The sequence below is a fragment of the Tasmannia lanceolata genome, unplaced genomic scaffold (genome assembly GCF_043159265.1).
Source record: "Tasmannia lanceolata isolate RefF3 unplaced genomic scaffold, GAP_Taslan_0.1 ptg000013l, whole genome shotgun sequence".
In the NCBI taxonomy this organism is placed as follows: domain Eukaryota; kingdom Viridiplantae; phylum Streptophyta; class Magnoliopsida; order Canellales; family Winteraceae; genus Tasmannia; species Tasmannia lanceolata.
The window spans coordinates 12419423-12445251 of NW_027518690.1; the positions used below are offsets into that span (position 1 = coordinate 12419423).

At 37.5% G+C, this 25829-nt stretch overlaps 1 protein-coding gene across 5 annotated transcripts; it reads left to right on the forward strand.

Moving 5' to 3' along the window:
* Positions 1 to 1847: 1847 nt before the first annotated feature.
* Positions 1848 to 24524, forward strand: LOC143889806 (zinc finger CCCH domain-containing protein ZFN-like). 5 transcript variants are annotated; one of them, XR_013254939.1, is made up of 8 exons: positions 1848 to 2237; positions 10604 to 10761; positions 11168 to 11230; positions 14274 to 14393; positions 14679 to 14975; positions 17212 to 17541; positions 22870 to 23796; positions 23980 to 24524. XR_013254939.1 is itself a non-coding variant. In XM_077394165.1 (7 exons), exons 1-7 carry the CDS (start codon positions 2159 to 2161, stop codon positions 23194 to 23196), a joined length of 1374 nt encoding a protein of 457 aa, XP_077250280.1. In that variant the 5' UTR covers positions 1848 to 2158; the 3' UTR covers positions 23197 to 24524. The 5 variants fall into 5 exon arrangements, 2 of the variants coding, with proteins under 2 accessions (XP_077250280.1, XP_077250281.1); XR_013254940.1 differs by having other exon boundaries at positions 24075 to 24524; XR_013254941.1 differs by lacking the exon at positions 23980 to 24524 and adding an exon at positions 22050 to 22190 and having other exon boundaries at positions 1853 to 2237; positions 22870 to 23009.
* The last annotated feature ends 1305 nt before the right edge of the window (positions 24525 to 25829 follow it).

A 25829-nucleotide genomic window follows, 5' to 3' on the forward strand; every position in this document is an offset into this window, starting at 1 on the left:
AAGCTAGTGTGTAGATAACTTATCTACACATGTGTGTAGGAACCGTTCTGTCTCTCTCTCTCTCTCTATATATATATATATATATATATATAGAGAGAGAGAGAGAGAGAGAGAGAGAGAGAGAGAGAGGAAAGTGAAGCTACACCGCCGGTGTAGCTAACTTAGCTACACCGCCGGCTTAAAATACAATGGGCCCACATTGTTTTGGTGATCCAGAGAATTCATTTGATTGGCCCTCACACAGATAGGGTGTCCACCAAAAATCAGCTCCATAGGATCATCCCAACCCTACGATTTGTGGAGGCAAAAATGAACGTGTAAAAACCTTCACAAATTTGTCCATTTTTGCCTCCACAGTTTGAAGGGTTGGGATGATCCTATGGAGCTAATTTTTGGTGGACACCCTATCTATGTGAGGGCCAATCAAATGAATTCTTTGGATCACCAAAACAATGTGGGCCCATTGTATTTTAAGCCGGCGGTGTACTTCACTTTCCTCATATATATATATATATATATATATATATATATATATATATATAGAGAGAGAGAGAGAGAGAGAGAGAGAGAGAGATTCCACCCTTTTGTAGTTTTTTTGTTTGGATTATATAAGGAGGAGACAAGGGTGACACATAAGTAAGACATGCGGTGATTAACTAGGAGACATCCCTGGTAATCTCTAGGGACTTCGTTGCTGTACATTGCCAGCCAAACAAGAAGTTTTATGATGTGACACCCAAATGCCAAGTAAGATCCTTAATCCATCCTGGCTTTTGTGGGATTTTGCCCAAGAAAGCTAAATTAATGTCCATCGTATGAATGTCCCTAATGTGCATTTAGGATGAGACCAAAACCTTGTGGGTCCTCTCATGATAAAATCTAGAGTGTTTTTGGACACACAAAAGCCAAGATAGTTTAGGGGTTTTGCTTTGCATTTGGGTGCCATGTTAACAAAATCTCTTGTTTGATTGCCAATGTAGCATCGAAATCCCTGTAGACTACCAAACAAGTTTCATATGTAACTATTGCACGTCCGGTGCCGTGTCATCCATGTCCCCTCCTTGTAGTATTCAAGCCAAAATTCTCAAAAATGTGGGATTTGGCTTGGAGAATGTTGCATTTTCTCTTTCTCTAATCTTCCCTCTTATCCCTTCTTATATCTATAATAGTAATGACACCCACTCCCCGCTACTCTTCAAGATTGGCAACCAAACACCACTAATCACTATTAGGTAATTCAAATGTTTGTCTCCTCCCTATTGGGTACTTGTACTCTTAATCTACAAGGTAATTACCTGTTGTATTCAAGTAGAGCGTAAGTCTCCTAATCTAAATGCCCTCCATGTTTGGATATCCACAAGATTTAGATTTGGATTTCTCACATTTGCAGTTGAGTTTTGGAACTGGATCAGATCCTTAGATTTTCAAATCAGCTCCAAGAGTGAAATAAATAAATAAATAAAATAAATGATTTTCAAATTTGTTCTGTTCTACAACACATTATTTGGAAATCAATATTTGTGACTCATGCCGATGCAGATGGTGCTCCTCAACCTTGGTAACAACAGCCAGAAGTCCCTCCCTCCCTCCCTCCCTCGTACAACATGTGCATCAGGATGATTGATGTATTTTGTATCCAAAACTCAAATCCAAATCCAAATACATGAGGTATCCAAACGTGTATTTGGGATGAGACCAAGATCTCATGCCCCCCTTCCTCCCCCCATGAAAAATCCTACAAGATCAAAGGTCTTGATTTCACATACATTGCTCACCATGCTCCTTTGAAAACAAAAATTGCCTTTTACTTGAGTGTCTTTCTTCCTACCCATTTTCTTCGGCGTGTTTCTAGCCGCTATTGAGAAAGAAAAGAGAAGGAAAAAAGCGGTTTTCCCACTGTTCCCGGTGTCCGGTTTATTTCTACAAAGTCGGGGGGTGAAAAAGCAAGAAACGACTGGCTATCAGAGGGATATGGCTGGTTTTTTATGCCTCTCCTTCTCGTTTGTGGAGAGAAGAACGCTTTCTTTCTCCGCCCTCTCTCTCTCATCTCCTCTCCCCTCTCTCTCCTCCTTCTACGATCTCTACCGTCGGGAATTGATCGGAGAATTCCGCCTGAGAATGGAAATTCCGGCTACTGAACCGTAACAGTTATTCTCTGATGGAATACGATGCTAGGATTCAGATGTCTAGGGTGGTTATAACTGAGGGATCATCACTCGCGCCGCACTTGGATGAAGGTTAGGGTTTTTGTTTCAGATTTCCCCAAATTTCTAAATTTCTCCAATTTTTTCTTTTTTATTTGCTGTTTTTTCTCTTTTTGATAGTTGCTGTGGCAATGTTGCATGGGCTAGGGTTTTGATTTTGGGGTTTTGGTCAGAATAGTGCTGAATTGTATTGAGGAGTTTGCACTTGGATTAGGGTTAGGGTCTCTGTCTTGGATTTCCGCAAATTTCTAAATTTCTCCATTTTTTCTGTTTTGTTTGCTGTTTTTCCCTTTTTGATGGTGGGTTCTGTCGCATGTTTTAGAGTTTTTGGGTGGAATAATGCGGAATTGTATTGAGGTGTTTGAGGGCTAGGGTTTGTTGGTTCCGATTGGGGTCTTTTTTGCGGTGAATTTGGAGGCAATTTGTGTCGGTTGTCCCCAAATTTGCGTTTTTCGTTGTTTTGGATTTCATTCCCCAAATTTCTAAATTTCTCCTCTTTTTTTTCTTTTTTTATTGTTTGCTGTTTTTCCATCTTTGATGATTCCTTCGGCAATGTCGCTTGGGTTAGGGTTTTGATTTTTGGGTGGAATAATGCAGAATTGTAGTGAGGAGTTGGAGGGTTATGGTTTGTTGATACCGATTGGGGTCTTCTTTTAAGTGAATTTGAGGCAATTAGTGTCGGTTGTCCTTAACTTTGTGTTTCTTCGTTTTTCTTCGTTGTTTTGGATTTCATTCATGGAATTTGAGACTAAGTTTGGCGGATTTTTTTGTGTTCATGGTTTCATAGGATTATTTTTTGTTTGGCCGTGTATTGATGCTTTTTTAGTTAGATTATTTAATTGTTTAAAACTTTATTTCGTTATCTAATAAATATAATTGATGACCCTACCCTGAATTTCTTTGTTTGGGTCTCTCTTTTTTTTGTCCAAATTTCAGATTTTGGAGAGTGCTAGTTTTGGAAATGTGATGAGTTCTTATCCTTGGTTGGATTTTTTTAATTGGGTTTTGCCAATTCAGACTCTTTCCATGATATGTTTTTTTCTTGTGTGTGAATTATGCCCAGTCAGAAAGAGAACGTTTGTGTGATTATAGTTTTTTAAGTGATTCCAGGGTGCTGCTCATTATCATGTGGGTCATTGCTTCTTATCGGGTGAATTCAGGAAATAAATGGGTTGATGAAAAAATGATGTGATCAAACCATCATCTTAGCCGTTAGATTTAGTTTTCTGACGAGACTATTATGTATGCGTTATTTTTCTTTTTAGTAGTGCCTTATTTAATTTATTAGTATTCTATTTAGCCTAGATACGAGGATGTCCATGACCTACTTCATTCCCTTTTATATGGCTCACTTATCCTTTTAAACCCATCTCTCACTGTCTTTTAGCCCCGATTCACTTATTTCTTATTTCCTATTGGCTAAACCCCAAAATCCACTTTAAACTCTTTTGATCCCCCCGTTTAACCTATTGGTCAAGTATGGGGGACCCACCACTTAAATAAAGTCCTCTATATAAATATCCATGAAGCCCCCTACCAAAGCTCTAATATTGGAAAAAATGTGAAAGAGAATCACCTTGGTCGACTTCTTTCCCCTTTCCTCTCTCCTTTCTTCTTGATTTCTCCACCTTTCTGTCGCCCATCTTCTATCTTTTCTTATTGATGCAGGCGAAAACCACCAAAAACATGCTGTTTATCAATGACTACAGTGCGTGGAACAATTCGCTGATTTTTCAAGTTTTATTTCTATTATATTATTTTTTGCCTACATTTAATGTATCAAATCTTGTTCATCTGACTTAATTTTGGTATCATTAGAAATGTTTTTCGATTACTTATCTAACGAGTCCCATATCGCGTGATTTTTAATTTTAAAAATAAAATAAAATATATAGCATGATTTGGATGTGAATTAAGAAAATTATGGATGATTTATGGACGTAATACATGTCTATGACGGGATTTCTACTTTAGGGTTATTCTAGTTAAGTTTTTAACTTTTATTTAAGTTACACTAGACGAATGACCGTGATTAGTTGCTTAGGGCTTAAGTTAGATTTTAGGGTCATTTTTTTATAAACAGATATTATCAAAGCATTGCTAGGATTAACTCATGCAAGAGTATTTTTCAGTTATGCTATGAGAAACTCGACTTTGTTGGGATAGAAATAAATATCATCCACTTTGATGGTGATTGAAGTATTGTATTCCCTACGACGGTGATCGAAGGGCCCATTTTCTTCTTTATTTTATCTATTTTGGATCTGTTGGGCAACGAAGTTCCTCCGATTTTGAAGATGAAGTTTGGCTCGCATTAGGTGGTATCACAGCAAGCTCTTCCCCTGGGTTGAAGATGAAGTTTGGAAGCGATGTTTGCATGGATCCACCTTGGCTACAAAATACATTTGATTACTTTTGTTAGAAGGGTATTTTGGTCTTTGTATGTAACCCTCGTCGATTCACGTATATATCATATAATGTGAGAGGTCAATCATTAGACTCTCACCTCTTTATTTCTCTCTCTCCTTTTCTTCTCTTCTCTTTGTTCCCATTCTTCTTCCATGGACATTCGGATACATCGAACATGGTATCAGAGCCTTAGGTTCTGTTTTCTAGGGTCCTAGGAACTGCTGGGGTAGCGAAGCAACAAAAAAAATCGAAAAAAAAAACACAAGACCTAAAACCCTAGCTGTCGCCCCACCGTTGCCCTTGCCCCAGCAGCCTCCCACTCCTCTCCTGTCACCCAACCCAAAACCCATTTTTGGGTTTTCTACTAGCCGCCGCCCACCCCTCCTTTTGTTGCTGCCCAACCCAAAGCCCATTTTTGGGTTTTTTGGCTGGCCACAACCCCTTACCATCATTCTCTTCTTGTGTCGTCCAACGCAAACCCCAATGAAATTCATTTTTTGGGATATCTTGTTGTTGCGCCCCCACTAACCCTCTGAAACATAGTTTGGTTTTTTCTGATTGTTGCGCCCCCTCTTTCACCTCTCTGTTTTGCTTTGGTTGCCGCTCAACCTCCTTTGAGTTCTTTTGCTTGCCGATCTTCACTTCGACTAGTATCTGCCCACCGATCGCTGTGTGGTTTATCTATCTATGGTTGTTTGTCGTTTTTTTTTACGGTTGTGTGTGCCGATGGAAATTGGGGTGCCGTGTGATATAGTACCGCCTGCTCCGTTGTGTCTCTGCCTCCTTTGATTTGTGGTTCTTCTGATCAGCTGTATGTTGTGATCTTTGTTGCTGGTTCCTCTGCTTATCTGCACCTCGTGTGTTCATGGTTGCGTTTACCGGTTCCTCTTCGATGGAGATCCCTACCGTTTAGATGACGTCCATCAAGTTGGATGGATCTAATTATCCTCTGTGGCGAATGGCGGTACTTTGACGGATCCAGAACGGGGAATCTTGGGCCAGCCGGGATTGGCAGACTTTTTAGAGACAACAATGTGTCTATGAGATGGGCTTATTCAGGTCTCATTGGCACCACAAACTCTAATGAAGTGGAAGTTAGGGTAGTGCTCCATGGTGTCATGATGATAGAGAAAAGTTTTACCGAGACCTAAGATATACTGGCCAACTCCTCCATTTCTTTTCAACATGTTAGGAGGTTGGCAAATAGCAAAGCTGGCAGGCTTGCTAGGGCAGGGGTGGTGAGGGAGCCCTTAGAGATGTTTGACTATCATCACCCTGATGGTCCTTTAGCATTCCTCCTTAGTAAGGGCAAAATTGACTATATTGAACAGGATGCTCCTTCCGTTGAGGATAAATTATACGCAAAGTGGAGGCAGGAGGATGCTCTTATCAAGACACTTTTGTGGAACAGCATGGAACTGAAAATTGCTGGCCCTATGATGTGTCCTTGATCTTCCAAAGATATCTGGAAACATGCAGAAACTCTGTACTCAGGGGAAATCGGTTTGAGCGCAACTAGTGTTGGTTGTCCACGTGCAGAATATAGTCTATCCAGAAACTCTCTACTTGGGGGACAATTGTTGGCCCTATGTTGCCATGTGATATAGTCTATTCAGAACTCTTAAATCTGAAGTGTGATGATAAATCGGTTTTCGAATTTCCCTACCTTTTTTTTGATAGGTAAGCTGTGATCGAACTCCTGAACTCTTGGTTATCTCTTCCCTCCCTTGATGAGGTCTTTTCCTATGTCCAACGATCTATGAGGGTTGAGGTTCTGAGTAACTCATCGTTTGAGTGCTCTGCTGCGCGGGCTGGTTATGATCGCAGTGGACATGGTGGTCGTCTAGGCAGTGGTAGGGCTCGCGTGGTCGTGGGCTGGTCTAGACTCAGGGGAAGGCCGTGGTTTTGGTGGCCGTGGAACCCGTTTCTGTACTCACTGCTATATGGAAGGCCACATCGTGGATTATTGTTATGAACTTCATCCTGAGTTACGTCATTCTCTGAATGGATGCTTTATGGATGTGAATTAAGAAAATTATGGATGCTTTATGGGCGTAATATATGTCTATGACGGGATTTCTACTTTAGGGTTATTTCAGTTAAGTTTTTAACTTTTATTTAAGTTACATTAGATGAACGCCTGAGATTAATTCCTTTGGTCTTAAGTTAGATTTTAGGGTCACTTTTTTATAAATAGATATTATCAAAGCATTGCTAGGATTAATTCCTGCAAGAGCACTATTTTCCAGTTTTGCTCGGGAGAAACTTGACTTTGATGGGATCGAAATAAATATCATATACTTCAACGGTGATTGAAGTATCGTATTCCCTACGATGGTAATCGAAGGGCCCCTTTTCTTTTTTATTTTATCTATTTTGGCTATGTTGCTAGGCAACGAGGCACTTTCGGTTTTTCAACTACATTAGGTGGTATCGTAGCAAACTCTTTCCTCTGGTTGAAGTTGAAGTTTGGCATAGTTGTTGAATACCAAGAATGGGAGGTAACACCAGACTTGAAATCATTATATTATTACTTTGGACAACAAATTGTAGATTGGGACTCACTGCCAATATATGACGGATATTCTGATGATGGATATCTAATCGTTGCTAATAGTTCAGATAATGAGTCATTGGCTTTTGGTGGTGACAAAGTAATCAACGAATCACTTGGATCAATGGTTGATTCGTTCTATGAAGTCATTAACAAAGAACCAAAAGAAATTAGATATGATAGTATATTAGGCGAACCAATGGAGATTCAAAAAAGATGGGTGAACGGTACATTGATTTCTTCATCAATTTATATTGATCCATTTATATTACATTTTACATTGAAGCCTAAAATGGATATTCATCAATTCAAGTTTGTTCAAGATCGAGACGGATCATATTTTCGTATTGGGGATTATGTAGCAGGGTTTGATCCTCGAGAGTTTGAGCTGATCAACATTATTCGATACTTCAAAACTCGAGAACGAGTTTTTTTTTGAGCAAGGGGAGAATGATGCAGGCGAAAACCACCACGAATGTACTGTTAGTCATTGATTACAAAGCATAGAACAAGTCTTCAAGTTTTATTTGTCATCTTATTTGTGGCATATTTTTTAGATATAAAATCTTATTCATTTGGTTTGATTTTGGTATCATTAGAAAGGTTTTTTGATTGGCTATCTAGCGAGCCCAAGATCACATGATTTGGAGAAGCTATGGCTGATTCACGGATGTAGTATACATCTATATGATGAGATTTCTACTTTATGGTTATTTTAGTCAAATTTTTAGCTTTAATTTAAGTTACTTTAGATGAACAACTGAGGTTAATTGCTTAGGTCTTAAGTTAGCCTTTTGAGGTTTCTTTTTCTTATAAATAAATACTATCAAAGCATTGCGAGGGACTTCTTTGTATAATTGACTGAAACTTGTTATGCTTTTGAGTTCTTTGAGAATTTTTGGGTTACTAAGGTCTTTTTTTTCCCCTTTTTATCTATTTTGGCTCTGTTGCTAGGCAACAGGGAACATCTGATTTTTCAACTGCATCACCTATCTTCTCTTTGCCCATCTTATTTTCATCCCTTCTTTCCTTCTTTATCTCGCTTCTCTAATTCTCTGCGTTTTATTTTCTCTTTCTTTTTTCTTAATCCTTTTCTCACTTTCTTCTTTCTTCTTGTTTTCCTTGCAAGTACCATTTCTCTTTTGCCCTCCTTTTCTCTTTTCTTTTTGCTCCCTATTGGTTGGGGGGGCGGGGGGGTTCATAAACTATTTCCCTTTCCATCTCTATCTTTCCTCTTTTTTTTTTTTTATCTTCATCTCTTTCTTGACTTGATCTCTATTTTTGATCTTGATGTTTCTTCTTGATCTTGACATCTTTTCTTGGTCTTGATTCAGGTTGAGATCAACCCCTTTCTTTTTTACTACTATACTCCGGCAATCCCTCTTCCCCCTCTTGGAGACCATCTGCAGCACGACGACATTAGTTAGTAGATTTGATTTGTTTGATAGACTTATATACATACCTCATTTCATTGATTAACATTTGATTTTCCTTTGATTAGACCATAATATTGGATCTTTATTTGGATGAATTGATTTTCTATTGATGGGTTATTTTAAAAGCTTTGAATCTTCATGAAAATTCTAGTTGCTTTTGGTTATCATGTGCTATCTATTTTTATTTAGGAACGTATATTGCTACTAGCATAAAAAAAATAAAAATGCTACTAGCTTTCTCAGCCCATGCTTTGCGTGGGTACAAAATAATTGGCCACATCCTATCAAATCATGAGGTTTAAAATGGTGGGTCCCACCATATGCATGTGCTTGGCTGGAGATCATGGGACCCATCCCATCAAAATATGAGGTAAAATGGTGGGCCCTGCCAATGCATGTGTTTGAGTTGAGTTGGTGGCACCCACCTTATCAAATCATGGTGTAAAATGGTGGGCTCATCCATATGCATGGTTTGGCTAGAGATGGTGAGCCCTATCATATCAAAACATAGTGTAAAATGGCGGGACCCACCCTTTCTATGCATGGGTGTAAAATGACGGGCCTCACCTCATCAAAACATGTTGTAAAATGATGGGCCCCGCCCATGCTATGACGAGGTGCCTTGCACGCTGGTTGGATTCATAAACCGCTTCTTCTCGGTTGGGTTCATAAATCGCTCTCCTTTCTACCCCTATCTCTTCTCTTTTTCTTTTTTCTTTTTTCTTTTTATCTCTATCTCTTTCTTTACTCTATCACTTCTCTTGATCTTTATCTCTCTTCTTGATCTTGATCTCTCTCCTAGATCTTAATCTCTTTTCTTGATCGTGATCTTAATTTATTTTCTTGTTCTTGATTCACTATTCTTCTTTTTTATCTTGGCTGAGATCAACCCCTTACCTCTATAATCTAACCACCCATCTTTCTCTCTTGGAGACCACCTGCAACAGGCTGATGCCCGGGGCCCAGTACGTAATCCTAAGCATGGATTCTTTATTTATTTTCTTATTAGCCTATCCTTATTTTCCTGAAATTTTCCTCACTATTAACTCCACTCATTCCTATCTTATCACCCCTGCTTCATACCTTGAACCTACTAACCCCCCATTACTTATATCATGCTAGACATCTTTTGGGCCATAGTTAAACATTAGTCAGTAGATCTGATTTGTTTGATAGAATTTTATACAAATCTGTTTTCATTAATTAGCATTTTGATTTCCCTTTGATTAGAACCTAATGTTGGAACTTTTCTTGGCTAAGTTGATTTTATGTCGATGAGTTATTTTTAAAGCCCTGGATCTTATGAACATTATAGCTGCTTTTGGGTATTATGTGCTGTTTATTTTGATTTAGGAATAATATATGTTGATATTAAACTGAATTAGAAACCCTTTCTAAGCTCCAAAGTTCCTAGAAAATGATCTGTGATCCCTAGGGTTGCATAAAAGAAGAAAGAGAGAACCTTGGATTTGCGTGTCAATTACTGTTTATTTGGAATAACTGAATGTAGATGGCTTGAGGCTTCTTGTCCTTGCTGCTGCATATGTTACGAATGCCATTCTTTTCCTCAACCACTTCTATTCAAATTTGTTGTTTCATATCATAGGCTTTGTATTTTTTTTCTGCTTAGAGATGCACAATTCAAGTTTTAATAGGTCATGCCATTCATAGAAAACATTAAATTTGATGCTTTTGTGCATGTAAATTGAGTGACAGAAGTTTCTCCAGTTGTATATGAATTGAGTGTTATCTTTTAATATTGTTCTTGTATTTTCTGCTGACCCCAACTAGTTTGGGACAAAGGCTTAGTTGAGTTGAGTTGAGTTGAGTTGAGTATTGTTCTTGTATTTTCTCTTTCAATGGCATTTTCTCTATTTGCTTTATACTATTCCATGGGTGTTTTCTGTTTTCAATTTCTAATTTGTCATCATTTTTTACATGCAGAGTAGTGTGAGCTTATATATTAATGTCTCATTTTTTTTTTGTTTTTGCTATCACAGATACAATGTGGCAAATTAACTTGAGAACTAATGAAACCATGGAATCTGGACCCTATCCTGAGCGTCCAGGAGAGCCAGACTGTGCTTATTACATCAGGACCGGCCTATGTAGATATGGAATGACATGCCGATTTAATCACCCTCCCAATAGGAAGCTGGTAAGCACTACACCTTTCTAAACTATCTTATTGTATCACAGGCTTTAACTAGATCAACTCAAAGTATTAGTATTTTGCAGCCTGTTTTTGTATCTTTATCTTGCAGGCTGTATTTACATTTTCGCAACAGCACATTAATATAGCTGTTGACGAATTTAATGTTCTTCAAGCACTTAAGCTCCAAGTAACGTGGTATACATAAATGCATGAATGAGGGAATGAGAGAAGAAGGGTGTGTGTGTGGGTGGGTGCGTGGGGGTGGGGGGTGTGGGTGAGTTGGGGGGGGGGGGGGGGCATCTAGCTGTCATGCTTCTCCATTGTTTATTGTCGTCTTCTACTGAAATGTCAAGGCCTTCCTTATTTTTATTAGAAGTGATGAATTGGACTAGGTCCTGTTAATTGTCAGGCTGTTGCTACTGCAAGGATTAAGGGAGGGTACCCTGAAAGAATAGGTCAACCTGAATGCCAGGTATGCTCTCATTCATCTTTATTCTTTCCAAACCAAAAGGTTATCTTAGTTGGCTGCTTTTGCATCTGTGCTGATGGTTCAAATGGTCTTGGTGGTATTCTTGTTTTAATCCGGACTCCTTGTTCTCTATTTTATTAATATGGATAATGAATAGATTGCCTCTGAAGTTTGGAACTTCAAATGGGTACGCAGGATTTTTTTTTTTAAAATATTGCTTGGCTGCTGAGATATGGGCATGCATTGTGGAAATTGATCAGTTGTCGGGTGATGCATGAAGTTCATTGTACAAATGATATACGAGACATTGCAGTGGATTTTTACATGTTTTTTTAAAACATTTTTGGGGTTTTTGCCATACATCAGTGGTTAAGTTGCTGCCCCTCAATAGATCACTAAAACAAAGATATAGATACGTGATCAGAATAGGCAAACCTATTTCATCATTCAAAAAAAAGGGCTAAACTATTTATGAATCTTGTGGCACATTACTGCTACAGCCAGATATGCACGTTTTTTTTCTTTTGCTGACCAAGTGAATCTGTCTCTAGCAAAGCGAAAAAGCTAGAACACAGGAAAAGCTAAGAAAATAGGATGAATCACACAATGCTACTGCATTAAGCATCGGAAATAGCAAAAGCCAACCGCCTCATAGGGGATAAGAGAGGGAGAGAGAGAGGGAGAGAGTGACGGTTTTTTTTCTTTTGCTGACCAAGTGAATCTGTCTCTAGCAAAGCGAAAAAGCTAGAACACAGGAAAAGCTAAGAAAATAGGATGAATCACACAGTGCTACTGCATTAAGCATCGGAAATAGCAAAAGCCAACCGCCTCATAGGGGATAAGAGAGGGAGAGAGTGTTTGGGTGGGGTTGTTATGAAATTTAAGGATGCTTAGGAAAGCCTTGCTTTGGTCCTTCTGGGTTACCTTGTATCGATCATATGGTTTAGCATGGGATGCCAAATAGGAAGGGCTGACTTTGTCCTTTTCCTCTCCTTCATGGTTTTCCATGACTATATGTGTTTTTGTTGCATATCTGGCTGTATCGCACTTATTACTCAAAAAAAAAAAAAAAAAAAAACTGGGCTGTATTGTATTCTTTTATCAATTAACTTACATGTTGAAAAAGTAGACTTGCTTGATCTTGGATGATCATCATAATTGATAGATGGGGGAAAGATTGATTGATTGATTCTTTATAGACATTGGGCCTCCCTTAAGTTTTTGAGCTATTTTCCACGATCATAAGAACCCTAATTCGGTCTTGCCTCCCTTGGGAGTTAATGTATATCTCAAGTTGACATCAATTAATTCCTCACTTGAGCTAGGATCTAAATCATGGATTGATAGAGAGGGCGGAAGGGTCAACCAATAGAGATACTATAGTGGTCTTTCACATCATAAAATCTGATTTCTAGCACAACCAAGAGTGTTTAAAAATGCGGATTTGACGCGGAACACGGCCAAGAAAAATCCTTGTCAACTCGGCATGGACGCGGCCAAGAACATGGTTGACGCGGTCATTACTCGGGAGAGTCAAAGGAGTTTATTGACTCTGTAGGGCAAAACGGGGAATGCGGATGTGGTGCAATGCGGAACATGCCCAAGGCAAAAAGGAGTTGACTCGGGTGAGTTCTGTGTCGAGTCAAGGAGTTTTTAAACACTGGGAATCTAAAAAATAAAGCTTTTGATTAAGGGTTTTTTTTTGGATGGCAATAGCTATTGATTAACAGCTACATGGAGAGGAATTGTTTCCTCCCTCCCCAAATTTCCTTAGAGAAAGCCGAGTATTAAAGGATTCCATAGCTAGAAGTCGTAGGGATGATAACTATAGTTTTTTTTGTTTTTAAAAGTATGATGATCACTATAGTTAATTGTTAACACTAAAAAAAACCAAAAAAGAAAAAAAAGAAAAAAAAAGAGAGAAACCATTGAAGTCACCTCTTAGTTTTCTAGCTGTTGTGCTTGTGCCGACAATCTCGGTCGCGAGGATCTTTCTTTTTTCCTTATTAATATAATTATTTACCATTTAAAAAAAACCTCTTAGTTTTCTTTCGATTATATTTTTACACTGTATTAAGCTTTCGAAGTGACATGCAAAGCCATATTGGTTCCAATTAAATTATCACAAAATCCAGTGTTTCATGCCATAACGAAACACACAGAGATTGATTTCCATTTTTTCAGAGTGTGGAATGTGGTGATCCTCTTTTTGTTCCAAGCAAAGACCAAGTAGCAGATGTTTTTACTGAAGGCCTCACAAGTAATCATCATATCCATTTGTCTGACAAGCTCTACATATTTAAAGACATAATTCAGGTTGAGGGTAAGTGTCGGGAATAATCCACAGGTCACACGTTTAGTTATGGTGCATACATGCGTATTAATGGTGCTTTCGTTATGAGTGGTAGTTCTATAGTTACTATATTAAAGTTGTTATACAAAGGCAATGCAAATGCCACGACTGGTTGGATTCTCTCATCTCTTCTTGTATTCATCTCTCTCTCTCTCTCTCTCTCTCACACACACACACACACACACACACACACACACATAACAATTTATGATAGTTTAGCAACATCAGCCTAATGCCATTTCAAAAAAAAAAAAAACACATCAGCATATTGTATACTAATATAATATAGAACTACCCATAGTCACAATATATGAAGGGATTGTGTTCCAAGGAGGCTGGGATTTCACTCATGGCATGGAGGCACCATACTTCTGAGATGCGCTATACAGGAATCTCTTCCAAGGTTGCAGATCTGTGGCTTGTGGGTGGGTTCACCACCCCTAAGAGAGCAGACTCCTCGTCGAACCACAAGAATACGTATTTATTTAGGAACGCTTGGTTTATGTGAGATATCTTTTGTATTCTGAATTGGATCTATTTCGGTAATGATAGTTTTCAATTTAACCTCTCAGTTTCATTATCTTTATTATTATTTTTTTTTGTAAATTTGTCCCGTCATGAATCTGAAGTTTAACCATTCAAAAAATAAAATAAAATCTGAAGTTTAACCTTTTCCTTGAAACTGTTCTACAGTACTACTTGAAGACAGGAACATGCAAATTTGGAGCCACATGCAAGTTCCATCATCCTAGAGATAAAGCTGGAATTGCTGGAAGAGTTCTATTAAATATTTTAGGCTATCCTCTACGGCCGGTTTGTTCTTGCTATTTACTTGACGAACTTTTTCTCGTGCAATTTTTTTTTTTTGAAAGATTATTCTCGTGCAATTTTGTTTCTCCATTTATTCAACTATTCACCAGTTTCTTGTAAATTCGTGGTTAACTCCTTGCGAAGTTCATTCCAAGATCTGCAATTTTGTTTCTCTGCTTATACAACTATTCATCAGTTTCTTTTAAATTAGTGGTTTACCTCTTGCGACGTTCATTCCAAGATTCCAAGATTTGGGTTGTATGATGCTTTTCTTTTTCTTCCTTGTAGGATGAGAAGGAATGTGCTTATTATTTAAGAACTGGTCAGTGTAAGTTTGGGAACACTTGTAAATTTCACCATCCACAACCATCTAGTCAGACGGTCTCACTGCGTGGCTCTCCAGTTTATCCTTCTGTACATTCTCCCACAACTCCTGGTCAGCAGTCTTATCCAGGAGGATTGACAAACTTACCTTTGTCGAGGGCCTCGTTCATTCCAAGCCCTCGTTGGCAAGGTCCGTCAAGCTATGCTCAATTGATTCTTCCGCAAGGGTTAGTACCAGTTACCAGCTGGAATGCATATCCTGTAAGGCTTGCTCTGCTTCTTTCTTCTTTACATTTCCTTTTGAAAGGTTTTTTTTTTTGAATGGCACATTTCCTTTTTTTTCTTTTTCTTTACATTTCCTTTTGAAAGTCTCTAGTTTCTGCTTAATATCGGCGCTTTCTCTTTATTTACACATTTTAATTAGCTGTTAAAAGGCTGTTATAATCTCCCAAAAACTATCAAAAGCCAATCAGGAAAGTGCTTAGCAAAGTGAGGAGTGCCATCAGAACAAGGGAACGTGGACACAATTTCTCTCATTTTTTTCTGTACTCTTGTTATAATCTCAAATTTTTCTGTACTCTTGTTATTATCTCACTATATCTGGGCTTATGCTGCAAAGCACTAAGCATGACAGCATGGCTAGATTAACATTCTACTGGAGCAGAAAAATAGTTAGGGAAATCTACTGGTTTTTTTCTTTTCCTCGGCTAGCTTGACATTCTACTGGAGCAGAAAAATAGTTAGGGAAATCAACTGTTTTTTTTTCTTTTCCTCCCTTTTGTTCTTTATGTGATGCTATTTTTCTTTCTTAATTATATAAGTTTGTTACAAATAAAAAATGAACAAGATGGTCTCAATTATTATTTATTCTTTCAGCCGGAGATGCATATTTTCTAGTTACCGCGATTGTACATTCCTCAGCCTTTTCATTTGTTATGTCTTAACCAGTGTTTAAAAATGCCCCATGTCAATCGTCAACTTGCCCGAGTCGGCTCTCTTTTACCTTGGTCCAAAATTCCTTTGACCCGCTCGAGCTAATGAAAAATTGACTGCGCCAATCAGGGACTCACCTGAGTTGACTTTCTTTTACCATGGCCAATTCTCGCCCGAGTCTGAGTTTTGAAACACTGGTCTGAACATTTTTCTCGATTATTTTAATCTCTACTGTTTACTAGTGTTGTCTTTAATATTATTGAAGGGTTTTCTTTTGAATCTTCAAATCTATAACAGGATCACTCGGGATTTTGAAATTTTCATGGGAAGGACAAATTATGAACCATAGTACATGAGAGGCTACAAAAACGGCATATCCTACTATTTATTAGGTATTGCCGACATGAATTATACGTTTTTTTGGTCCCACTAGACTTACATTCAGGACCGCGTCAACGGAATAAATCACAAAAAGAACTTGAGGTCGCAGACTCGCAGGTTCGATCCCATCTTACCTATAAAAAAAGATAAAAAAGTCACAAAAAGAAAATATATAGGTGCATCTAATTAGGACCTTAATCTCTAACCAGTCGATGTTAGGCTGCACAGTATGGCACTGGAACAGCATGTTTTGTGCTGAATGTTCAGATTTCTGCACTTCTAAAGCTTTCCTCATGCCCAAAGTTATTACTTATAACTCTATTCAAGTAACATATAATAAAGCCCTCCCAGTTTAGGGGAGGAGTTCAAATCAAGCGAGGGCACTATTTGTTTTCATAGTTTGTCGATGGCAGATTGACCTATTCTGATTTTTAGAGCATGCATTTAATTGTCAGTCTTATTTTTGTGTTTGTCTTTCCTGAATGGAATTTGCTAGCGCCCATCGCAAAAGGTATTTCACGTCTGGTCTGTCGCATGTCAGACCAGCCACCTTGTGAATGAAGACAAAAGCTGTTTGTTTCCATTCACGAGGTGGCTGGTCTGACATGCGACAGACCAGCCACGAAATGCCTTTTGCGATGGACCCTAGCAAATCCCTTCCTGAATACATATGGATTGATGTAGTAAATAGCTTTACTTCAGTTGTGGAACTTATTGTTGTTATTGATATTGTTATAAACTATCTCTAGTTTGAGTTTGATATAAAGGCCCTGTTTGTTTAAGAATGTGGCAACCGATTGTCACCCCCCAAATTTTGACTCAAATAATCGGATTGGGGGGGTGACAATTGGTTGTCATAATCCCAAACGAACTGAGCAAAAGTGTTCATGCTTAATGAAGGGAATTATTTATTTTCATGGTTTGGCTTGATGATGTCAGGTGACCTATTGTGCTGTTTGGTGCATGCATTTAATTGCCGGTCTTATTTTTGTGTCTGTCTTTTCTGAATGCATATGGCTTGATGAAGTAAAATGCTTTTACTTCATTCTGGAATTTATTATTGTTATTGACATTGCCATTGTTCTAAATCTATCTCTTTTTTGAGTTTGTTATAAGATGTTTTTGTGCTGTATGAAAAGTGTGAGCATTGCCAACACGTTTATGTTTGGGGGATCCTTGACAGGGGCAGCTGGGGTCGGGTTCACCATCAGAGAGGCAGCAACACACGTTGGGAACCAGTCAATTTTATGGGACTTCGCAACAAAGTGAAACAACAAGTGCAGGAGGTCAAGGGACATTTCCTTCATATCGCTCTGGCTCTGTCCCCGTGGGGCTTTATGCATTGCAAAGAGAGAATGTATTTCCTGACAGACCTGATCAACCAGAGTGCCAGTTTTACATGAAGACCGGAGATTGTAAATTTGGTGCAGTTTGCAGGTTCCATCACCCTAGAGAGAGGTTGATTCCTGTTCCCAACTGCGTGTTGAGTCCCTTGGGACTTCCACTACGTCCGGTAAGTTACACATAGAGCCTTCATTTTCCATTGATGCTTGGATCTGTGCATATGGAACTAAATGTTGTTACGTTTTTTGTGATACAAGTGAAATATCATTTACAATGGCATTGGACATTTGTATATTGTTTCTCCATATCCCAAATTCCTTTACGCATTTGGATGTTCCTTGGCATGCCTGTTTGTGAGTTTTGACTATGTGGTGAATTAATATAAATCTTGGATATTATCTCCTTAAGCTCAATTTAACATAACTCTTCTTATCCATGAATATGCCTATAATTTAGCTGTGTACGTAATTGAGAACGGAAATAAGTTATTTGTGACCTCAATTACCACAAATTTTCGAGCCTTACCGATTGAGGGCTTGAAGTGTGATGCTCGTGATTGATTGATTATAAGATTTGTCAGATTGAGTCATTTTACTCCTTAGAGGGTGGCACTGTCCTTTCCTCGGATGGGATAGGGATGGCCCCTCAGAAGGAGTTGGAGTTGCAATTTAGGGGGTGGGCGGGAGTTGAAGAAGGCTTCTTTTTTGACGAAAGGATGTTGCATGTCAGGGCAATATGATTTCTGTATGGCGTTTTTTTTTTTTTGAGTATTGGGTGGTGGTGCGATGTGATAGTATGGCATTTTTTAGGGAGTTCTTTGATGATATGTTCTTGGACAGGAGCACTGGCCTGACCGAAACACATACCGAATCCGAAACATGAAACTTTGCTCAATTGCTACATTCTTATTAATGTGTCTCCGACAGGCTTTTTCAAAAGCTCCAGGGGACGGACTCCGTCTGAGGAGATCCTCTGTTGCCATGCCTATTTACGATCTCTGCCAAGCCTTTGAGTCATATGTTTGACAAAGCTCATGTGGGCTGTCTCATTGATGGATTGAGATTGGGGATCTATAGAGGTGGAGATTTCTCACTTGGAGTATGATGATGATAACACCCCCCTCCCTCTTCTTTTAGTAGTGTTTCGAAGGAGTGTGCAAAACCTTAGGGCGGTTTTGAGGGGCTATAAAGTCGTGGCTTGTCAAAGGTCTAATTTCTCTAAGTCTTCAGTCTTTGGTGTTCGTCTGGAGGGTAGGGAGGTTGATCGCTTTGCTGGATTGTTGGGCTGTCTGGCTGGTCTAATCAAATTTCAGTTTTCGGTTTCGGGATGCATTTTGGTCATAACGGAAATAGAAATACGTCGGTTTCGGACGGAAATTTGGGTGGTAATCCTATAAAATCACAGAAACCTATAGAAACATATGCAAATGATGTACATTTAAGATGGGACTTCAAGAAATGCTAGAATAACCACAAATACACACTCGTAAGTCATCACAAAAGCAAAAACATCACCCGTAATAGTTTAACAAAACACCTTGTGACATACGTTGTTGCTCATGTCTGATAATTCTGTACATACCATAGTTTTAAAACCCCCCGCATCCGCATCGACTCCCTTTTACCTTGGCCACGTTCCGCATTGCGCTGCATCCGCGTTTTGCCCTATAGTGCCAATAAAAAATCCTTTGACTCTCCCAAATTATGACTGTGTCAACCGAATACTTAGCCACGTCAACCGAGTACTCGACCACGTCGTGCGGAGTCGACAAGGATTTTCTTCTGCCGCGTTCCGCGCCACATCCTCGTTTTTAAACATTGCTACATACTACATTTCAAATGTAATTTATATACATATTTGTAAGTGATGCATTCACCATATTTCACATGCAATTAATATAAATGTAAGGAAAAACTACCAAGTTGCATAGCAACATTGTCAAAACTACCAAGTTGCCAAGCTTTTAAAGAAACTACCAATACACCAATTTTTGAGGGTGAAAAGACTAAAATACCCATTCTTTATATTCTTGTTATTATTCTTTTTCTTAGTCTATATTTTTATGGTTTTTTTTTTAAATTCAGGGAAGAATAAGAAGAAGAGAAAAAAATGGAAAAACTCCCAAAATAGAACAACAACAACAAGAAGAGTAAAATGGAAAAAAAATTATTGAAAAAATCTCTGAAAAAGGGAGAATAAGGGGGTGGAGGAGGAGGAGAAGAAACACATAAAAACGAAAAAAGAACTCCCAATGTAGGGCAAGAAGAAGATGAATTACGGGAGAAAAAGGAAAAAAAAAACTTTTAAAATAGGGCAATAAGAAGAAGGAACAAAGAAAGAACAAACAGAAAAGGGAAATAATTACACAGTGAAGTCCTTAAAATAGAGGAGGAAGAAGGAAAACAAAAACTTAACCATAAAAAACTATCAAGGTAGGGCAAGAAGGAGAGATGTAATGACCCGCTCCCAACAAGGGCCTATAAAGATACAAATCCTAGTTAAATCTATGCCGTAGATCTTTCGATCAAAGATTAACGGCTAGATTTTCAATTTTGAGTTTTCTGACCGTAGGATATGTAAATTAGATATTGGATCGATCCCTAATATGTAAGATTCTTGTGTATTTCATATCCCTCATTAGATTAACCGATCTTAAAAATCGACGGTCATAGTGTATTTTCGTCACTTTTAGTATAACCTATTTTTGGGGCACCAAATCTTGTCCGTTCGACATGATTTTGGTCTTGGTAGATGGGTATTTCGAATCTCTATCCAACGGACCCAAGATTTAGCGATTTGGACGTGATTTGAGCAAGTTATAACCATTTTTTTATTAGGCTTAGGCATAGTTACGAGTTTTATCTTATTAGGCAACTTTTAGGTTGTTTTATTTAAAAAAATAAAATGTAAAAGTAACCTAATATAACCCAAATACTAATAATATATTAAAATAAGCTAGGAAACCCAATATTGATATTTCCACCCTTAAATTATTATTGGATTATAATTAGGAATCTAATTATTAGAATCCTTCTTGAAATAAAACTCAGGCTAAATTTATAAATAAACCTATCTAGGATTATTTTTAATCACCTAAAAATTTAAGAAAAGGAAAGAGAGAGGGGAGAAGAAAGGAAGAAGAAAAGCTACGATTGGATTTTAACCTTTGAGTAAGTGAGTAAGTGCCCGAAAACGTATTTTTTGTATTTTTGGGTGTAAAATTGATGTATTTTTGCTTTTAGTGTTTTTGGTTGTTCAAATTAGGATTTTAAATGTATTTCATAGAGATCTTGATTTCTTTTGAATCAAGAAAAGAGTTTATGATTTTCTTTTTAGGGATTTTAATGTAGAAATCCTATTTTTCTTATGTGAAACTATTACTAAATCTATTTTAAGGTGTTGGAGGGTTTGTTTATATATGTTTTAACCCATACGTGTGATTTAAAGAAAGTTTTATCACCTCTCTTTACATGCATATTTTTCTCTGTTTTTAGGGCATGAAAACTGCTGATTTTACAGAGTTTTGTAGCATAAAAAAGCTGATTTTTAGAGTTTTACGTCCCTAATTAGTTGCTGATTTTCACTGTTTTATATCCCTAAATCGGTGCTGATTTTGAGTATTTAAGCACATAAATAGGTACTGATTTTTCAGTCTTTAGGGCATAATAAGTGTAGATTTCCATGGTGTTTAGTACATGATTAAGTGCTGATTTTCGTAGTTTTATTTCGTAATTAGTCGTAGGTTTTTATAGTTATTAGGACTGATTTAGTTGCAGATTTTCAAAGTGTTTTGATGAATATATATATATATATATATATATATATATATATATATATATATTTTAGGGTATGGAAAATATAATTTTTGGGACCACAAATAGAGTAGTTGAACAAATAAATAAAAATACATATCATAAGACAATAATAGGCATATGTTAAATAACTTTAACATAAGACTGAAAGAAGAAATTGACACCAAGCTAATTATTAAATTTGGACCTCAGGATCCTCATCTTCATTATCAGTGTGTCAGGACTCCGTGCGATCACCTAGACTTCAATATCAAGGCAAGTGATGACTGACTTATATTATATTAGTTACAATTATGAATTCTGTGATTATATTTATGTTTCCTATGATTATTCGCATTCTTTTTGCACCTATGTCATTGAATTAACTGATTATCCCCATAGAATTTCCTGTGGTATGACTTCTTATTTTTAGGCCATAATCTATATACACGGTGTTTTTTATTTATTAATATTACACCTCGTGCTATAGTACGAGAAGGCCATAGAGCTACGTGTAGCCACTTACCGACGGGTTTGTGATGATTTCCATCGTGTATATACTTATGAGGAGATATATATGACCCATATACCTCGTCGAGATGACATGATACTTCTCGTAGTTTACCTATCTCTGTATGTACTCTGTATGATTGACGCTCTCTTGTATGATTTCATGATTTGCCATCTTTAGTATATTCCCTTGACATTCTCACATGCATATTGATATTCTTTATCCTTAGCAATAAAACTTATAATTCTTATTGCTTTCCCTTATGACATGTGAATGCCATGAGAAATATCTTTATAATGCAGATTTTCATTCTTGTTACTTCTATTATCAAAGCCAGTCACATGAGTTTGCTGTTTGACTTAGATTATTTTCCAGACTTTGTAGGTGGGGAAAGATTATTTTCCAGACTTTGTAGGTGGGGAAAGTGAAGGAGCATTTGCCGACGAACAGGTCTAGGTGGCACTTAGGATGAGAGAGAGCACTCATAGGATTTCTTTTGTGGTTGAGATAAATCATGTAATAGACATTCTGTTAATGGAATTGAATTGTTTAGTTGTTGTTTCCCTTTTTGGGGTAGCGATTCGGATTTTGGGATTTTGAAAAAAAAAATCATGTCTGAAAATTTGCTCCAAATCCGGGTCGTTACAAGAGAGAAAGTAGAAGAAAAACTGAGGAAAAGGCAGGAAAAAGGGGCAAATTAGCGTGACACTCCCACTATTTGTGAATATTGGCAATAATTTATCTTTATTTACATACTTTGTTTCTAATATTTGCTTAACAATTCCATTTTTAATTTCTCCTAGAAATTTTGTTTGTGAAGTCAATTTAGTTTTTTTTTTTTCAAGGATTGAAATGTTGGGCCGAAACCGAAATTTATGATTAAATTTCGGTCATTTCGTCCGAAATTTTAAAATTTGTGCTGAAATTTGTGCCGAAATTTTCAATTTCGGTCCCTACCGGCTGAAATTTAAAACCTTGGTTTTTTTTGCATTCCCTTTTTTGCATCTTCTGCTATTTATGCTTCCATTAATTCATATATATATATATATATATATATATATATATAAAGTCCATAATTTTATTTGATGCTATTTTCTATTTTGAAGAAGATCTTCAACAATTCAGTATTCCACTTTTTGACAGGGTAACCATATAACTGAGTGCTGGTTTTCTTTTTTGATTTTTTTTTCAACAGGGAGAGCCTTTGTGCATCTTTTATTCTCGTTACGGTATATGCAAATTTGGCCCAAATTGCAAATTTGACCATCCTGTGGGAACTTTTGCCTATGGTCTTTCCACATCCTCTTCGGCTGATGTCCCATTCGTTCGGCGTTTATTAGGATCTTCATCAGGAACTGGTGCCTTACATTTGTCATCAGAAGGGCATGTGGAAGCAGGTCAAGTAAAGTCCATGCGACTTTCACTGTCAGAGACACGGCAGATGCCTTCTGGTGATGAAAGCATTGGGTCAGAGGCATCCCATACCAATACAATCATTGGGCCCGTCTCTACTTTTTCTTAACCCTTTGAGGATAAACAATTCATCTGTAAATTGAACCGTAAGATGCATTTTACTTCACAATGAAGTCAAGGCTTCTGAGTTTCACACTGCCACATCTTGTAAATTTGATGGTATCACATTTCAAAACAACCAATACGTAATATCTTTACTGTTCCAAAGGTTCATTGAGAACTAGTTTTTTCCAGGAGTTGAGCTGCTTATATGAAAATATTCCTTCCTGTTGTAACAGTGTCCTCTCATTTCTCTCTCTTTCTCATTGATTCCTTACAGTTGCCATAGTTTGTTGACATTCTTCCTTTCCCAGCTTTCCTTTCTTCAAGGTTGACCATGGTGTCCTTGTATTCCACGTGTATTTATATTGTATCAAGTTTTGTTTCTGTCTATATTTGTGTGGATTTCCCCCGTCCCAGCTATTATTCTGTCGTACAATTTGTCCCTCTATTTTCCTTTTTTTTTTAGATTACCAATACATTGCAGAATTCTACATGGGCTCCTCCTCCTTTCGAACTCTAGATGTTGAAGGCAGCAGAGTGAAACAAAAGGACCTGGCTCATGTCCTCAAGGGATGAAACCCCCCTCAAAAACTTCAGATTCTCTAAGGTGATCTTTTTCTATCTGTACTTCTTCAGAGAAAAATCATCTTTCAGTTGAATTTTCAAATCCTTGAATGCAATAATCTTTCTCAAATCTGGAAATACATCTGTGTGCTGCTACTAATAGGTTGGTTTGATGGTTTTATCATTTATGTGACAAAAAGATTTCAAGATCTGGTCTTTTCCGCAGGCTTTATGAAATAGCAGAGAATATCTCAAAAGAGCCATAGAAAAACCCTACCAACTATTCATTTTCAACATTATAGCCAGAAAGCATTGTAACAGGTACCACGAGAGCATACAAAGCTGTTGGTTCCGGTTGCTGTTCGACGAATAAGAATTGTATCTGTTGAAAACCTGGAGTTGGTTCCGGTTGCTGTCCGACAAATAAGAATTGTACCTGCCCAAAACCTGGAGTTTTGATTTATGTTCACGAACTATTTTGCTGTCTACATTTTGATAATCCAATTTAATTGTCAGACGTATTCCTACTTTATGAAGGGATCACCTGTACTTTTGCTGTTTTACAGTAGTTAATGGCTTATCAAGATTAGGAATAGATTATCAAAATCTCATATGGACAGAGTCCCACTGCTTTTGAAGTGCATTTTGTAGATAATTTTATTTTCCCAGACAGGCTATGGATGATTTCTTGATTTCAGACACACTAGTCTGTTCTAGGAGACTATTTTCTTTATGTGTGATGTTAAGGGCTTGTTCATGTTAACAATTTTACCACCTGAAGGATATTGGTCATTGTCTTTCCCTTGCTAATTTTATTCATAGAAAAGAGCTATTGCCACAGCATCTTCTTTTATTAATGTCATAGGAAAATGCATGTTTAGTGATGCAAATGGATGGTAGGCAACTGTTTTAGCAAAGGTGGTATCTCAATGAATAAAGCAAGGTTCTCGTGTTTTATTTAGCGAAAGACGTCGTGGATCTGCTGTGAAGATTCTCATGTTTATTCTCCTTTGACCCTTCTTTATCATATCTGATACTCTTATTGACTGTCAATAAGGTCTTGTTCGATTCTCTTATTGTTTGAGATGCTGATGAACCTTAACATTAGTAAAGTCAGAGTTCAAAAACGACCGCAGAAGTTCTCGACAAGACAACAGATATTCTTTATTTGATTGGGAAATTGATATTTTGGAAGCAGATGATCAACCTTGTCGGTATTCTCTTCACGGTAAGCTCAGTAAGTTATGATCCCTAGGTTCTCCCAGGCTTGTAGAGATGAACAATGTGTGTGACATTTCACATTCACATTTGTTTTATTAAAGGTTGGTTGTGATATTCTGTGGATGATGAGATGTAAAAGCCTTGGTGTAGGTGGGTCTCAAGAACTTAGATCTCGTGAGGGACTCTGTTATTCAGGATACAGCAAGTAGGTTCATTTGAAAAAGGTTTCTTTCTGGATGCTAGGCTGAAAATCCTTTCATTGACAACACTTTTGAGTAGCTTTTAAGTAGAATCATTGCCATTAATGTTGCAGTAAACTAGTCTACAGATAATGTCAGACAAGCATCATCCATGGATCTCAAAAGGTATTATGGATATATTACTCAGGGCTGGTACTTTCTTTGTATTTCAGAAACTACTACAAAGTATCCCATAAAATGTTTGCATCACTGAAAGAAGTTTGGATCCATCCATTCTCTGTATATGTTTCGGTCAGTGAAGAAAATGAAAAACACCAGTGGCAGGCGGTAGAAACTTAAAAAGGGTATTTTTCCTAGATAATCTAATCAGGGTTAAGAGAATTTTTTTTCTCTAGTTGTGGACAAAGGGATTGCAAATTTTGGAGTACAATAGAGAATTAGAAGTCATCTGTGAGAATTGAAGATTTGGTCAATATCACCATGAGTGGTAGTGAGGCAAGGGATTTACCTTTCGTAGAGAGAAATTATTGTTATAAATGGTGCTTAAATGGGACAAACTATGGGGAAAAAGAGGCTTGGAGAACTAAACAAGGACTGGAAGATGATTTTTGGGATGATTCAAGATGGACCCATGGCGTATTGATAGAAAAAGATT

What these genes read in the sequence shown, in the direction of transcription:
- LOC143889806 (XM_077394165.1), top strand. Translation starts at nt 2,159, where the DNA reads ATGGAATACGATGCTAGGATTCAGATGTCTAGGGTGGTTATAACTGAG. An exon ending in ACCCTCCCAATAGGAAGCTG is followed by an intron (nt 10,762 to 11,167) that starts GTAAGCACTACA and finishes GTTAATTGTCAG; the next exon opens with GCTGTTGCTACTGCAAGGAT. An exon ending in TAGGCTATCCTCTACGGCCG is followed by an intron (nt 14,394 to 14,678) that starts GTTTGTTCTTGC and finishes TCTTCCTTGTAG; the next exon opens with GATGAGAAGGAATGTGCTTA.